This window comes from Manis javanica, chromosome 8, assembly GCF_040802235.1.
Source record: "Manis javanica isolate MJ-LG chromosome 8, MJ_LKY, whole genome shotgun sequence".
NCBI classification, from domain to species: domain Eukaryota; kingdom Metazoa; phylum Chordata; class Mammalia; order Pholidota; family Manidae; genus Manis; species Manis javanica.
The window spans coordinates 121,650,876-121,668,087 of NC_133163.1; the positions used below are offsets into that span (position 1 = coordinate 121,650,876).

General features: G+C 49.6%; 1 protein-coding gene across 4 annotated transcripts; it reads left to right on the forward strand.

Moving 5' to 3' along the window:
* The first annotated feature begins 4,088 nt into the window (after positions 1 to 4,088).
* Positions 4,089 to 16,722, forward strand: TBC1D21 (TBC1 domain family member 21). 4 transcript variants are annotated; one of them, XM_073212275.1, is made up of 12 exons: positions 4,089 to 4,296; positions 10,404 to 10,511; positions 10,625 to 10,728; positions 11,919 to 12,013; positions 12,192 to 12,242; positions 12,539 to 12,649; positions 12,763 to 12,863; positions 13,815 to 13,911; positions 14,246 to 14,346; positions 15,357 to 15,473; positions 16,123 to 16,206; positions 16,570 to 16,722. In XM_073212275.1, exons 1-12 carry the CDS (start codon positions 4,237 to 4,239, stop codon positions 16,600 to 16,602), a joined length of 1,062 nt encoding a protein of 353 aa, XP_073068376.1. In that variant the 5' UTR covers positions 4,089 to 4,236; the 3' UTR covers positions 16,603 to 16,722. The 4 variants fall into 4 exon arrangements, with proteins under 4 accessions (XP_073068376.1, XP_073068377.1, XP_017526083.3 ...); XM_073212276.1 differs by having other exon boundaries at positions 14,249 to 14,346; XM_017670594.3 differs by lacking the exon at positions 12,192 to 12,242.
* Positions 16,723 to 17,212: the final 490 nt, after the last annotated feature.

Here is a 17,212-nt window from a genome sequence, read left to right on the forward strand (position 1 = left end):
CTGGGGGTTCCTGGCTCCCCACTTACTAGCTGGGTGATCCAAAGTAAGTAATGTGACCTCTCTGAGTTTCTGTCGCCCTCCCTGGGTGGTCAGGATTGGCGCCGACACACATAAACACTTCACCTGAGGTATGTAGCAAGTGCCCTAGAAAAGGCAACTGTGATCGGGATGTCCAGGGACAAAGGGGACTGCTGGGGGCCAAATGACCTGTAGACAAGTCACAGCTATGTGCTTGGTGGTGCCCCAGGAGCCTGGACTGGGCCACAGGGGGACCATGATGAGAACCCCCTGAGGAGCAAGACCCCTTCGAAGCAGGAGAGAACTTGTGGAGACTCCGCCTCAGCTGCCCAGGGCTGAGAGCCTCTCTTATGCTGACTATGGTGTTTTCTGCCCAGAATTGCTCCTATGGGTTATTTCTGGCATGCATGACAGCTGGGCGGCAGGTGACAGGGGTGTCTTCTTCCACTGACCAAGGAGAAGAACGGAGCGAGTGTGGGCTTCCCAAGACCTTGGAGATGGCGCCAAGTGCCGCAGATGACCTCTCGGCGCCCTAGCTGGCCCAGGGGGCTTCAGGAGAGCTGGACCAGCTACTTCTCTGGGGAATTCCAACTGCCTCTGTGCTCAGACACTGTCTCCACCCTCAGACCCCCAGTTCTCTGTTCCCCTCAAGCTAGTGCCACCAGCACTGTCAGAAATACTGTGCTCCGTGCGGTAGAGGGCAGAAAACCTGGTCCCCAAAGCCTAAACTTACCCTGGTTTTTCACAATGAGGGGCAAAGAGAAAAGTACATTAGCATGAAAGATCATTGGCACTTTGCAATGAAATAAAATCAGAATGCATGTGATTTATGCAGAAACTAGAGTGTCCCAGACCTAGGCAGGCAGTCATGGGCAGGGATCTGTTGAAGGGGCTAGCAGGTCACTATTACAGGGACATGGTCACATCACATTTCACAGAGTTGTGTTGTGTTGTGTTGACATGAAGGAAACTCAAGTGAACTCAGTTTCTAACTCTGGCCTCATCCCACATTTCCAGAAATTCTGGTCCTCAGGTTCCTGGAGAAGCAGAGAAGCAGAAACTGGCTCACGGGATCTTTGAACTTTTACACAGATGTTACTACAAGCCTCACGGAAGCAGATGGCATTTTGATTCAAGTCTAATTCATACAGATTTTTACAGACACATACTGGCATTACCAAGAATGGGTGCTGAGGTTAAAACTAACTACCGTGTGCTGGGTGCCCTGTGCTCCAGGCACATGCTGGGCTCTCTACACATGCCTGGCCCACTTACCCTTCAGATCCAGGGGTGTTATTCTCCCCCTGGGACATGAGAGGAGGCTGAGATGCAGAAAGGGCCAGAGATGGTGTGAAGCAAATGACACCTGTTATCACCTCCAGGGCAGGAGTCCCACTGCATGGAGGGGAGCAAATGGCCAGCACAGTCTGTCTCATGGGGCAGTGCCCCGGGACGTCAGCCCACTCCACAGTGCACGGGAGTTGGAGTCACCAAGAAAGGCAGAGCTCACACTGGAGGGAACAACACTTCGCTCACACAGAGGGGGCAGGATCAGCTTCCATGGCGGGCATGGTCCTCTGTGGCCAACAGCTCGTGTCTGCTGCCGGCACGGGGCTATGTTCTCGTGGGCCCCTCAGGCAGAGGCCCCGTCCCTCCCTGCCGGGGAGATACAACAGTGGCATTGACCCAGAGCCATATGACACACACGCTTAGGCAAAACAAAGGAGCACACATGGAATCTGGAACAGGTAAAGACATTCCCACACAAGGAGATAAACCCAACACAGGCTGTGAGGCTCCCTGTCTCTTGGTGAGGAAGGTTCCAGGCACATGGCTACACTTATGTGGCCCAACAGGGGTGGAGAGACTGGATGCATAAGCTGGCCTTCCAAACAGGTGGGACCACGGTCACATAGGTGGCGGGCGGCAGGGTCAGGATTTGAAGCTAGGTTTTTCTGGCACCAAAGTCCACAAGCTTTCTCCTGGGTGAACATTGTCTTCTGAGGAACAGAGGGTCTTCCCAGGTACCTCGCAAGTCTGTCCTCCCACCTCATTACCATACCACACCCCCAGCAATCAGATTCCCCAGGGAAAAGATGGGCTAGGGTGTCAGCCCTTCCCAGGACTTCAGTGGAAATTCTAGATCTCTCCAACCTGGGATTCTTGTGCCCTGAAGAATCCCCATGTATAGAAATTTAAAGCAGAAAACTGGGCTCCCATCAGGGAAGAGGGAAATGCATAAAAGAGAAGTAATGCAGGGGAACCTAAAGGATCTGGGCAATTATGTAAAAAAAATGGACAAGATAAGGACCATTCAGCCCTGGAGAAGCAAGACTGACACATGTAAATCCCTTGTAAGAATCAGAACAAGGAGTAAAGGGATCAACACCCCTTCTCCCCTTCTTGCTCCAGCACAGTGTCCTACGGTTCTGTCTGAATATTGAGCCTCCATGGGTTGCTATCAGGCTTTTGTAATATGACCAACAACTACATTGGCTAATTTGGGGAAAGTTTTTTAGCTACAGTTTGCAGATAGGGAGCCAAAGGTGAAAGGAAGTTCAGTAGATGACCTATGTGCATCGTGCTCATTTTAGAAGCCATGCTGGATTTAGCACTCAGACGTTCCAGCGCCCTGCCTGGTCCTCAGCTTCTTAGGGAAACATCGCAGTTCATTCTCAGTCGCCGATATCGTTAATGTGGAGGAACAGAGGCAGAAAGAATCCCAAATGGTGAGCAATGCCCACGCCAGGGCTCCTGCTCTGGACACTTGCTTTGGATGCTTCTTGCAGACCTCGGAATGCAGGCACCCTGCCATGAGGCTGCCCCATCCTCACTCCACCCCTTCCCTATGCAAAGCCACCCTACCCCTGCTCCATGAAGACCCAGGAGCAGCAAAGTAAAAGGAAAAGGCTAGAATGCTTTCCTAAGCTGGGAGGAAGTAATGGAGGGAGGCAGAGAGTGGGGTGTTTTGATTTAAAAGGCGTCCTGCTGTGCCACAAGCTAGCTGAACAGTAACAGTAAATGAGACAATGAATTGTGTCCAGTGAAGACTTCCATATGGACTCTGACTCATTCTGTTAATAAGGACGTGAAAGCCAGAGATTAACTGTATTCTGATTTCATGGCTGGGGGAACAGTGGCTCAGAAAGGGGTTATATCCAAATTTGAGGTCAGAGTCCAAATTCCAACTCTAAGCTCCTGATTCCAATTTGATTGGTCTAATTACTATCATCTGCTAATGACCAAGGATGCTTTAGAGCCAGATGGCTTTAATGGCCTGGACCTGAGTAGAAATGCAAGTGATACTTAAGGTGGAGAGCTGGCGATGCTGCAGCCAGGAAAGCCAACTCCTCAGATTCATTCAACAAATGCCGAGCCCCAGCCAAGTGCCAGGCAGCAGGGGTTGGCACTGGGAGGAGGAAGCACAAAAAAGGACTCAGGGTAGGAGGGGAGACAGGGCATATGCAGAAATCTCCGTTGTACACACAGAGCATAATGAGATGAGATCTCAGAGAGCTGCACTCATTCTCCCATCCAGTTAAATCATTCATTCAGCCCCTTGGGCACTGTCTTAAGTGCTCTGAATATAGAGATAAATAAAAGTGATCTCTACTGGCAGAAGCTACCGTTCCAGTACTGAATCTGAATCACCTGGGGAGTTTTTCAAAATATGGCTCCCCAGGTCCCAAGCTCAGACACAGCGACTCTGTTTGTCTGAAGTGGCATGAAAGAAATCTGGAGCTCAGATTCTGGGTGTTCTTCAAGTTTGGGTACCGGTCTGGCGGAATAACAAGAGAAGGGAGCCCAGAGTCTGAGACAGGCAGAAAGGCTTCCAGGCCCACCTGTCCCAGGAAGCCCTCCCTGAAGGGCCTACGGGTCTACATGTCCTCTGACCCCAACCTCCACTGCACATCCTGGATGTGCTGCAACCTTTCCGGCTGACTGCTGGGTTTCGCCCCCTCAGTTCCTGCGTATGTCTTACCTCTGAAGCCAGGTGCTCCCAAGTTCCGAGGTCATTGTGATGAGGGTTCCAGAGGCTTTGTTACATGTAGCTGCCTGGCTCTGTTCAACTGTGGGAGGTCAGGAGAGGCCCAGTTCCTCCTGGGAGTACAGCGCGTCCCCCAAGAGGAAGATTAGCCTCCTCGGCTAATTAAGCATTATTTAGGGCTCCAAATGGGCTTTGGACAGAGGCTGCTTTGAAGACAGCCAGCAGGGGCCATGACCACCCTCTCTCCGGAAAACAGCCTCTCTGCCAGGCAGTCTGCCTCCTTCATCCTGGTGCGTGTTCTTCATCAGCTTCAAGTCCCTCCCTCCCCACCCTCTGGTTTGCATTAGGACCATTTTTCCCTGATTGGGGGAGAAGGACCCTGAGCTGGCCTAGAAGGTGGAGCAAAGTAGGTTGTACTTTGACTTTATCTTAAGCACCAACAGGACTGAAACACACAGGTCCTCTTTCATCCTGTCACCCTTCTGTCTAGGCCAGTGTTACCTTTTCTCCATATGTGATATTCTAATTTTAATGTGTCTTAGGTTTGCAAGTTCAATCTTATTATAAAGATGCTGATAAATTTTCCTTGGTGCTTTTGCCAACAATTTTGGTATGCTGCCACCAGGTGGCAGTAATGCTTTTGTTAGTAGGTAGTTCCAAGCCCTGTTAATCAGATCCATTTATTAGAAATCGGCCTCAGTCATAAAAATTTTCCACACAGTATATTTTTCAAAATCATGGCTTATTATAATGACCTTAACCAAACTCAAGTCTCAATAATCATAGCAATTAAGAGAGTAAGATATAAAAAAAGAATGCAAAATGGGCACCTCTCAATTCTCTGAACTTAGAGAAAGATAATAAAACAAATTGCCACATAGCATTTATTATGTACAATGACTGTTCTAAATGCTTTATTTAAGTCACTTATTCCCATCATAACCCTATGGGGTGGACGATGCTATTATCCTCATTTGATGAGAAGATTGCAGCACAGAGACTTAAGTAACTTGTCTAAAATCACACAGCTAATAGGTAGCTGAGCTGATAATTTAGACCCAGGCTGTGGAGTCCATCTTCTAAATCAATGGTTCTCAAAGTGTGGTGCCTAAATCTGCAGCATCAGCATCCACTGGGAACTTGTAATTAAATGCAGATTCTTGAGCTCCAGATCTTTAAACCAGAATATCTGGGAGTGGGGTCCAGCTATCTGTGTTTTAATAACCTCCAGGTCATTCTGATGTGCAGCTAACTTTGAGGATTACTGTTTTAAACCATGCTTTTAATCGCTATGCTATACTGATGACACAGCCTCCACCCATGGTGATGAAAATCACCCGAGGAACTTACAAGTTGCACATATGAACCCTCTTCCCAATTTTAATATGCTTTTCCTCGTTGGCCCCCCCAACCCATGCTGGGTGAGAAGAACTGACATGGCGAGACACTGTTACTGTTGGAAGTGTGTGTTGTCCCTCAGGGGAACTGGGGTGGAGAAGAGCTGAGAACCTTAAGCAGTCGATGGCCCTTCCCAGGCCTAGTGGGGCTCTGCCGCTCTGAGTATTCAGAGCAACGAGGCATCCAAACTGCTTGAGGAAATTTCTCCTTATAATCCAGTGGCTTTCCAATATTAATGAAAGTATTAGAGAAAATCCTTAACCCATGATGCAGAAGGTGAAAGAAGATGGGGAAATATATGCCTACAGCCAAGGCCTCTGGCAGTCACATAGGGATCCCACTTCACCCAGGAGAAGCACGGCCACAGCTCCCCCAGGTTTGCTGGTAGAGAGCTTCAATCTGCTTAGGCCACCATGAATGTGAGAGATTTGAGATTTCCACAATTGCTCTACAATAGCAGTACTCTTCCCAGGAGTCTAGAAAAAAAGCTACTGCAGAGCTGAAGGGCATCCAGCACTACTTCCCCTCCTGGATTACCAGGTCATGGCACTAGACGGTGTGGGTCAGGGCATTAGTGGGCTGGTGGAGCAAGGAACGGGGAAATGTGGGAGGATGAGATGGATGTGAGAGGCCATTGAATTGGCAATCTCCATTACTTTGAAAGACCCTAAGTACAGATGCTATGATTTCTGGCGTGGACAGGTGGTGTGGATGTCCTGAAGAAGAGAGGGAGGGCACTTCCACATGGAAATTTTCCATTTAGCCCTCCGCAAGTCAGCTGGCTTCCTCTGCCCGTCCTTAGCTTGCTAGCCAGTGTTTTAGATTCTCTCGTGGACACCCTGTGGTTTGCTTAGGTTTGGAAAGATACACAGAAGTGGTGGGCATAGAGAAGTGGAGCTTTCTGGAAGGAAAAGTCAGTGACTTTTTATGAACAAACTCAGCCATGGCAAAGTAGGCAGATGGCCAATTGTTGCAGGCAGAGGTTTAGTAATGTAAATTCTGCCCTACTGTGTCAGCTCATTGTGTTGATGCTATCTGTTTTATTATGCTGTTCTGTGCAAAGTTACTTTGATTATTTTGCCGCCCTTTCATTGTGTTTGACCCTTTTTGAATATATCTGCTCATCATTTTTAAAAATTTTCACGCTGATGGACAGTAACTGTAATGGGGTATGTGTTGGGGACTTGATGATGGGGGGAGACTAGTAACTATAATGTCACTCATGTAATTATAGATTAATGATACCAAAAAAAATTTTTTTCAATGGCATTAAATTTTAAGGTATACTTTTTGTTTACAGCTTACATAGAATGTATATTCTGTATTCAAACTGAAAACCCTTGCCTTTTACACTTCTGGTGGCCTAGCACTGGCATTAAGCACCCCTGATTCTTGCACCAAACAGCTTTGGATTAAAATTTCGCCTCTGGTATTTATTGTGTGACTGCAGATATAGCAGTTGACCTTCCTACAGCCTCAGTTCCCTGACTTGTGCAATGGTGCAACAACCACCCCTTCCTCATAGGCGGTTGTGAACATTAAATGAATTAATAAATATAAAGTGCTCAGAATAGTGCCTGGCACATCACCAGTGCTTCTTAAATGTTTACAACTAATAAGAGAATCTAATGCATTAACCTAATGCATAAATTTATTTATTTATAATGGGCTTCTTTGGGTTACTACCATTTTTTATGCTTCATGCTTTTTATTCCTTCCTGTTTCCTGTATTATTTGCTTTTATTTTTTAAAATGAATTAGAAGTAAAATGTCCTGTTCCTATAAAGCTCTAATTTTTAAAGCAAAAAATAAAACAATATCTTCTGACTCCATCCTCCAACCTAATTTAAAAATTGAATTTGTAGTTAAAAATCTTCCCACCAAGGACACTCCCAGCCTACATGGCTTCACTAGTGAATTATAGCAAATGTTAAAGAAAGAAATAATACCAATTATATACAAACTCTTCTAAAAAATTGAAGTGGGAATATATCCCTACTCATTCTATGAGACCAACATTACCTATACCAAAATCAAAGACACAACAAGAATAGAAAGTCATAAACCAATATCTCTCATGAATATGGATGCAAAAAGGCTAAATAAAAGTTTAGAAAATAGTATCCAATGATGTACAAAAAGGATACTATATCACCAGTGGGGTTTATCCAAAGAGTGCAAGGCTGATTTGACATCCAAAATCACTCAATATAATTTGCCATATTAACAAACTAAAAAGAGAAAACCCATATGTATGATTATTTCAATAGATGCAGAATATCATTTGAAAACAACTCAATATCCATTCCTGATAAAAATTCTAAGTAAACTAACAATAAAAGGGAACTTCCCCAACCTGATGAAGAGCAGTTACAAAAAGTTCATAGTTAACATCATAGAGAACCATGAAAGCCTGAATGCTTTTCCTCAAAGACTGGAAACAAAGCAAAGACGTCTTCTCTCACCACTTTTACTCAGTTTGAAGTTCTAGCCAGTACATAAAACAAGAAAATGTGAATTTTAAAAAGGTGTTCAGCCTGAAAGGAAGATGTTAAACTGTGTTTATTCGTAGTTAACAGGATCGTCTATGTCAGGGTTGGTAAACTTTTTCTGTAAAAGTCAAGATAGTATTTTAGTCATTGTGTTCCTTACATCTCTCTTACAACAACTGAACTGCTGTTATAGCATGGAAGCAGCCACAGACAGTACATGAATGAATGGGCATAGCTGTGTGCCAATAAACCTTTATTTAAAAAACCAAATTGGAGGCAAGATTTGGCCCGTGGGTTGTAGTTTGCTGATCATTGGCCTATATAATAAATCCCATGGAACCCACAGGAAGAGCTACGGGGACCACTCAATTGCAGGACACAGAAGCCATTTGTAAAAATCCACTGTATTTCGTTATCCTAGCAATGAACAATGGGAAGGTGGAGGTTAAAAATAACACCTTTGACAAAAGCATCCCCCAAAATGAAATATTTAGGGATAAATCTGATAAATTTTATGAATAACTTGTATACCAAAAACTACAAAACACTGCTAAGAGGAATTAAAGAAGACCTGAACAGATGGAGAAACATGCCATGTTCACAGACCTGAAGACTTAATAGTGTTCCCTAGATGCCCAAGTTGTACAGATTCACTGCAATCTCATCAAAGTTACAGCCATGTTTATTGTCGAAATTGACCAAAATTCATATGGAAATGAATGGCTGAAGTTCCTGCACTCCGTTTCATAATGAAGGATTCCAGGACGCAGCCGCTTTGCCTGCTCCCGTCTTCCGTCCACCGTGCGTGCTAAGTGCTGCGGCCTCTGACCAGGTTGGGAGAACAGGAGGGCAGCCAGAGGGGCAGAAGCCTGGCTCTGATTTGCTCAGATAACAGTCTGTGCAACTGGGGCATGAATCAGGGCAGACCCTACTTTCCAAAATCAAGCAAATGCCAAGTCGTTTTTGTACTTTCTTGAGCCTGTGTGTCCTACTTGATTCAGAGGAGAGAGCATGTATGAGCTATTGAAGTGTGTTACTCAGTCCATCCCTATCAAATGTGGAGTTAGTAGAGATTATCCCAAACCGGGCCTGTGGGCTCTTATTTTTCATTTCCAGTGCTGTTTCTCCTTCTAATGGCTTGCTACGCACACAGCCAGGGAACCAACCCCCGGAGCTTGTTAGAAATGCATTATCTCAGGCCCTACCCCAGACCATCTGAGTCAGAACCTGCATCTTAAGAAGTTCCTCAGGGAACTCGTATACAAATTTAAATCTGAGTCACACATGTACATATTCAGAAGTATATTAATGGGAAGTTGGAAGTATATTCATCAAACATGCCTTGTCATCTGCCAAGCTTGTCATCAGCACATCTTCATGTCTGCAAGGTGGTGTTTCAAAATATTATTCTTCCCAATAGAAGATTTCTCTAGGAATCTTCCCCCATCCCAACAGGAACTCTTAACTCCTAGTTATTGTTTTGTGAGCATCTTTAATTACTTGTATGCTGCATATACTCACGTCCACCCCCCCACATTCCCCTTATGTAAACCAGAAACCATTCCTTACGATGAGCTGTTTTGCTCTCCCAAGAAAGGTAAAATACAGCTCATGAATGTGTTTTATTACTGCTTATTTTATATTTTCCCATTATCCCAAGTAGTATACATGATTGTGGAAAAGTTTGAAAAATACAAGAAAAAGAAAAATATTACTTAGAATTCTACTCTTAAAGATAATCACTGCTTTGCTTTAAGTGAGAGTTTTTTGGTGGGCTTTTCTAATAGAATTTTTTATAGTGGCTAATTCACTACATATTAGAACATATAAGGTGTAGTTTTTATAATCCATAATATAGACATATATGGAGTATAGTAAACAGACAGGATAGATACTGAATGTATCATTTTTTATTCTGCTTTTTTCTGTTAACATTTGTATTTTCTGGATTATTATTCATTCTTTGTAAGCATCATTCTTTATGCCTCCCATACGGTGGGTGGGTTTCATCTGCTTTTCAAGGAAAATGTTACCGTTTTATACCAAAGGTGTTAATATGGGCAGCCTTTGACACAATGTACTCTAAAAAATGAGTTTATATTCTGAAATGGCTTTTACAGCTTAGACTTTGTGTGTATATAGACCCAGCTGTATGCCTTTATTTTGCACCACCCAGTCATATAGTCAACATACATATTCAACTCACGTATATATTCCATCAAGTATATAAACCGTAGTTAACTTAAATTAACTCCTCCCTTACTGCATAACACTAAGAGCGCTTGCATTTTTCATTTTGATAAGTAGTGTGCAACGAAAATTATTGTGCATTCAGCATTTTCTATATATTTTCAGTAATTTCTTCAGGATAGATCTCCAGAAGTTGAGTCAGAGTCTGTGAACTTTGATTCATATTGCAAAATTCAGAGTATACCATTTAAAAAGTCACACTTAAAAAGAAAAGCCAAAAGTTCCTCCCAGAAAGCTGAAGTGGTTGTCTTGGTCAGGTGAAGAGAAAGCCAGCCATCGACAAGACGGAATGGGAAGGCTTCTTTGATGAGAATGGTCACTTGGCCAAGTCCCGAGACTTCATTTGTATTAACATCCTGGAGAGGGTACGGTCCCCCAGCTACCCTTGGCCTCTCCCTGGAACCCGGGGGGGCATGGGTGGGCAAAGGGGCCAGCATGCAGAGGGCCATGGCGTTTTACCTACCACCCCATGCCCCAGGGTCTGCACCCCTGCGTGAGGACAGAAGCCTGGAAGTTTCTCACGGGCTACTACTCATGGCAGAGCTCCCAGGATGAGCGGCTCACAGTGGACAGCACAAGGAGGTAGAACGTTCTAGATCCCTGTCAGGGGAGGGGGTGTGGCAGTGCAAGTGGGAGGGGGTGCCCACCCCAGCCTGGCAGGTTCAGTCTCCCTCCTCCAAACAGACTTCTTGCTCTGAGAGACAAAACCCCCGTGGAGCTCCTGACCAGGACCCACATGCAGGGGGACGAGTACCTTACCCCCAGCTGCATCTACCAGCCCAGGCTGCATGGGCTGATTCCAGTAACTCCTCTTACCCCTCACATCCTATCCCATCCTTCCCTCGGGCCTGTGCAGCCTAGCCGAGGTGGGGACGGCTCTCCCATGCCATGGCCAGCTGGGGAATAACCCAGGGCGTGGGGGCTCTGAGGGCCAGTGGCAGTTTCCTGGGGCGGCTGCAACAGCGCAACTCACAGGGCGCAGCCACAGTTTACTCTCAGTCCTGGAAGCCAGAAGCCCAAAGCAGGTGCTCGCTGGGCTGCACCCCTCAGAAAGCTCTAGGGCAGAGCCTGCCCTGCCTCTTTGGGGTTCTAGCGGCTTCAGGCGTTCCTCGGCTGTGGAAGCTCCTCTCCAGGGTCTGCCTCGAGGCCGCATGGCCCTCTCCGTTTCTCTGCCTCTCTTCCATGTGTCCCATAAGTAAGACACTTGTCACTGGATTTAGGGCCCACCTGGATGATCCAGGTTGATCTCATCTTGAGATCCTTAACTTAATTACACCTGCAAAGATGTGATTTTTCCCAGTGAGGTCACATTCACGGGTCCCGGCTGTTAGGGCATGCACATATGTGTTTGGGGGTCACCGTTCAGCCTACTACACCACCTAAGCACATTCTGACAATGGGCACAAAACACTGCCTCATCGGGTCCTTCCAATTCCGAGGCATAGGCGTCAGGATTACCCCATTCTACGCATCAGACAATGGAGGCCTAGAGAGGGATAGTGAAGCCCTCGAGGCTTTCCCTAATTGCAGACACCCAGCTGTTGATTTGTGGAGCCAGGATTTAGGCACGGTGGTGGGACTGCAGAGCCGCAAGGTGAAGAACTCTCCACGCTGCACCCCAGGAGCATAGCCGAGAGTGGTCAGGACGGCGTGGGCAGAGGCGAGGGGCGGCCACACGGCCCGTGGCCGGCTGAGGCGGGAGCTCTGCTCAGCATTCCCTGACTTGCCCGGAAGAAGAGGCTGCCTCGCTCAGCCCAGTTCTGTTCCCCCAGGAAGAACTATGAGGCCTTATGTCAGATGTATCAGAAGATTGAACCCCTTCTGGAAAACCTGCACCGGAACTTCACAGAGACTCGGAACAACATCGGTGAGCAGAGTCAGGCGGGCAGGGCTGGGCGGGAGGGAGCGCTGGAGGCTAGGGCTGCCCCTTCTGCAGTCATGCCCACGAGGAGATGGTTCCCTGGTTCCTGGGAGCTGCCTTTTCAGGTGCCTGGAATTTTACCTGGAGCTAAACCATGGTCACCGCATGCACCTGTCTCTACTAGGTACCCCTAGATGCCCAGCACTGTGTCCCTGGGTGCGTGCTGTTCCTGCTGGTGTGTCTTCGCCTCTTCCCAACTTGGCCTTGGGCTAGGCTGACCATGAAGTGGATTGGGGTGGGGGAGCATTCCTGGCAGAGGGTATGGCCTGGCCAAAGTCTGGGAGGTGGGAAGAAAACCAGGCATCTCAGGGTGTGATGAGGCGCAGGCCGGGTGGGTGGATGTACCCCTCAGAGCCCCCACCCCAGGGCGCTCTGCGTCCTGCCCTCTCGGGGCAGGGAGAATAAATGCATCTGTGGACCTTCTGCTGAAAGTGATCTGGTACCACCCACCTGTCCCTTGTTGCCAACCAGCATCTGACACCCAGAAACTCTACGACAGAGACCCTCAGGGTAATGTCCTGATTGACAAGAAGAAACTGGAGAAGATCCTGCTCCTGAGTTACGTCTGCAACACCCAGGCAGGTGTGACACTGGGCTGAGCTTCCTTCCAGCCCCTCCCTGTCACTTCCTTCCTGGAATTCCTTCCCTGCCCAAGCCCAGCTTCCTCCCTCCTCACTGGCCCCCCTCCATCCCAGAGTACCAGCAGGGCTTCCCCGAGATGGTGATGCTTTTCCAGCTCATGGTGGAATGTGACCACGAGACCTTCTGGCTTTTTCAGTTCTTCCTGCAGAAAATGGTGAGGTCTAGGCCTGAGCTCAGGGCCACCCCCTTTCCCAAACTACCCCTTGAGGTTGGGCAGGTATTGGCAGTCCCAGGCACTTCCTCCATGAAACAGCCCTCTGGCTTCCCAGGGATCCCGGGCAGGCAATGCCAGCACCAGTGCAGTGCGCTCTAAGCGGGAGGTGGCAGACACCGTGCTGACAAAGGCGCCGGAGTGATACTCTGGGGCCAGCACTCACCAAATCTTGAAAGAGCTTGGCTGGCCAGGCCCAGTGATGGCACCCTTTCCAGCCATTTCCCCCCCAAAACACTACCCTGCTTCCACAAATCCTCCCTCGCTCCCCATGGCCTCCAGAATAAAATCCAGTAACTTCAGCCAGGCATTCAAGGCTTCAACTTTGGTCTTGTCTCTCACTGCTCCCTGCACATGACCCGTACCCTGGGCACTCTAGGGGACTCAGTATTCCCCAGAGGCGCCCCACACTGTCCAGGTTGAGGGTTTTTGAAGTGGTTGCTCCCTGGAACACCATCCCTGGGAAGCTTTTGCTCATAATCTGTGAAAGGCTGCCCAGAACCCACCCTCATCATTTTCTCAATCACTGCAACAATGTGCTTGCTGTCCTTTCCTTGTCCTGACTGGTTCAGACCAACAGTATGTGTATGGAGCCAGAACTGGACTCCCTGCATTGTGAGGCACACCTGAGACATCTCTGCATCCCCAACATATACACACACACACACACGTGCACATGGACATACTTGCACACACAGATCCCATAGACACAGACATGATGTGTGCATGTGTGCACACACACACACAGACACCCAGACTCACAGAGACATAGGCTTGGCCTGGAGCCAGACACATGCAGGGCCTCTAGACCTGGGACTTGATGAAGAAGGGCTGGGTCCTCTGGTGTCCTCAAGCTGAAAAGGACACAATTTCCCTCCCACCCATCCTTTGCAGGAACACAGCTGTGTCATCAGCATCGGGGTGGACAAAAACCTAGACATGCTCAATATCCTGATCAACTTCCTGGACCCCGTATTCGCTGAGCATCTCAGTGAGTGGACACCCCCTTGCAACCGTGCACCTCCTGCCCGCGCCCTCCCCACCCAGGGCAGGCATGGAAGGGGCCAGGAGGAGCAGTGCCCAGTCATAGGGGAGGGAGTGGGGTCATTGGGCCTTCTCTCCAGGCCCTGGGATGAGGGTGGAGTCTGGACGGTAGAAAATCCACCCAGACAGCCCACAGGGCAGCTGGAAAAGGGACAGCCAGGCATTTTTGTATTTCCCAAGTGTGTTTGCTGCTCTGCTGTTTGGCCTCTGTGTGTGTTTGCTTGGATCACATGCCAGTGCCCCTGACCACGCCTTGGGGTCGGTGCTCTCTGTCCCCACAGAAGGGAAGGGTGCAGGGACTGTGCAGTCCCTCTTCCGCTGGTTCTGCTTCCGCTTCCAGCATGCCTTCAAGACCTTCGATGACGTCTGGAGGCTCTGGGAGGTGAGGCACTCAGCCGGGGACAGAGGGGAGAGGCCCCACCCCTCGGGCAGGCAGTGTGTAAGTCCTTTCTCCTGTCTCCCCTTCATTGATGGCTTTGGGGGGAGCTCAGAGGCTTGGGGGTCGATGGGCCAGAGACCTTGCTCCTATGTTGCTGGAGGAGGCTAGCGCATCGGTGCATCCCTGTGTTCTGCCAGTCCCCGCGCTGCACCGCCTGCAGGGTGTTCAGGGCAAAGGAAGGGCCTTGTGGCCCGGGCTGGTGCCGGCTTGGCCTGCAGCTCAGCTTTCCTGCTGCCCTGCCCAAACGGGCCTCGCTCTGCCCTCTTTCCCAGCTGCCCCTTCCTTGGCCTTCCCCTCCACCTGAGTGCTGGCTCCTAGCCAGGCCCTCCCTCCTGGAGAAAGTGGGGCCTCCCCCAGGACAAGTCCCACCTGCAGTTCTTTGATCCCCGTCCCCGAGGCCATCAACAGATGACCCTCCCTAGGAACAGACCCACATCTGTGACTATCCTGCCCACGGGCTGCCACTGCCTGCAGGGGCCAGCCCAACCTTCAGCCTGGCATTTAGTGCCCCATGAGTCAACTCCTACCTGCCTCACCCCTCCCTCCTGGCCTGCTGGTCTCGGGGCCCAAGCCCATGAGCATCCCAGGCCTTTGCAGACACCTCTGGATTGTTGGTTTCCCGTCAGCCATCGCTTTGCCAGAGCTCCACTCCAATGCTTTGGATAGTCACCCCGTCGTTCTCTCCCCGTCCCTCCTTCCATCTGTCCTCCTCTCTCTTCCTCTCCCTCCGCTCCATCTAGTGAGTTCCCAGAAGTCTTTTCTCCTGAGTCCTCAGAGGCAGCCTGAGCACTAGCCTCAGGGAGGTAGCCAGTGAGTGAGCAAGCCAACGAGCTAGTGAGTGTGAGGCCCACGGGTGGCTGCCCCGCGGGCCTGCGGTCCGTGAGTGCCTCACCATCCTCAGGGCACCTGCACTCTCAGTTCACAAGCCCAGGCTGACCACTCAAAACCTGCAGGTCCTGCTCACAGGGAAGCCCTGCAGGAACTTCCAGGTGCTGGTGGCCTACAGCATGCTGCAAATGGTGCGCAAGCAGGTGTTGCAAGAGAACATGGCTGGCGATGCCATCCTGCTGGTGAGAGCACCCTCTGGCCAGGCCCAGCCGCACAGGCTCCCGGGGGCCCCTGACGTCCCATGCCACCCGCAGCTAAGGCCCTGGGCTCATGGGGTGCTGGGCTTCAGTGTCCCTTTGCTCCTGGGCTGGAATAGTGATGAGAACCGTTGCATCCTAAAAATTGCACTGGTGTTTTTCTAGACTAGCTGAACCTGGCACAGAGGGGCTATAACCAGTATCATCCACCCCTACTTAGCATATGAGAAAACTGGGACCTTGACCAGTTTTTAGCATTTAGGCTTGACTGCCCACAGTTAACCCCTTAGCCACAGGGGCCTCCTGAGTCAAAAGACTTAGAGGTTTTCCAACTTTTCTAAAAAGCAGCTGAAGTTTGTCTGTTCAAAAAGAGCTTAGGTGGCACCCCAGTTATAAAATACATCTTCCTTAGAAGTCCCTGAGACACTCGGTGGGACTCCCTGACTCCCTAGAGCCCAGGATGGACACTACATTTAGTCCCCCAAAATGTAAAGTTCCAGTGATGAAACTTCAGGCTGGTTGGGAAGAAATCAGGTAACCCCAGTGACTGCTGTGCAGTGACCTGTCCCTTTGAAGTGGCAGGTAGTTGCCTGTACCCAGGGAACCTTCTCCCTCCCCTCTTCTCCTGGTGCAGGCCTGCAACCGCCTCATTGACCTCGATGCCGAGGAGCTGATCTCTGCTGCCTGCATGGTGTACGCTGAGCTTGTCCAGAAAGATGTAAGTTGCCCTGGTGATCTGTCTTTCTCCTCCTCCAAGAAGCCTTCCCTGATCCCCCAAACTCAGCCCATGGCAGGCATATTCAGTTTCAGAGACACCATTTATGCCACATCCTCTGCCACCAACCCTCACATGCCGCTCTTCTTGCTGTTCACATGCGTAACTCCTGCCTCCCCAAGCAGCCCACGCTTCCTGGGGACACAGCCCTCATCCCTTGTCCCCTGTGTCCATCCTGGTGGACCTGGGCACAGGACTAGGCATTCAGGGGTTGAGAGGAATGTCACTGGCCGGACAAACCAAATAATCAGATCAACAGACCGATGTCTGTCCAACTCAACCAGCCAGTGTCCTCCTTTTCCCCAGGCTCCTCAGCCATTAAAGGATTTCTTTCTCTGAAGACCCTCACAATGGACAGACGCCCTCAACAGACAAGATAAAGGTGGTGCTTCAGCTGTGAGGTCAGGACCAAGTACAATGGGCGTCAGGGTGAGCGTATAGGTAATACAGCTGCTATTGAAACAGCCTGTGCAGTCCTGGTTTGTGGTGGGCAGTGTGTCTCTGGGAGCGTGTGAGGGCAGAGAGGAATGTCCAAAAGAGAGGGCTGGTGGGTGTGAAAAAGGTTGTGAGGGCTAGAGAGAGGGCAACCTCCCTGGGCACAGGCCGTGCGGGTCAGAGCTCTCCCGGGCTGAGGGCACCACGGCTGCACGGTTCCACCCCAGACGCAAAAGGCTGGGGGAGTAACGGCTTTGGGAGCCCTCCTGCCTCCTGCGGAAGACAAACCTGAGCACACCCAGTAGGCCTGCTCCATCCCCAGGACTCAGGCCCGGAGAGGAGGGCCAGACCCGCACCTTTGTTCCCCCATCTCTCCCCTTACCCCCAATACCCCAGTCACACTTTAAGTGGCTTTTCCAGAGCCTCCCCAGCAGTCTGTGGAAGCGCACAGCCCAGCTCTCTGGCTGGACGCTGATTCCCCTTCTGGCTTCAAAGCCTCTCTCACGATTGTATC

Coding starts and splice junctions, on each gene's coding strand:
- TBC1D21 (XM_073212275.1), top strand. CDS start 4,237: ATGACCACCCTCTCTCCGGAAAACAGCCTCTCTGCCAGGCAGTCTGCC. Junction 15,474..16,122: donor CTGGCGATGCCATCCTGCTG/GTGAGAGCACCC, acceptor CTCCTGGTGCAG/GCCTGCAACCGCCTCATTGA. Junction 16,207..16,569: donor CTGAGCTTGTCCAGAAAGAT/GTAAGTTGCCCT, acceptor CCTTTTCCCCAG/GCTCCTCAGCCATTAAAGGA.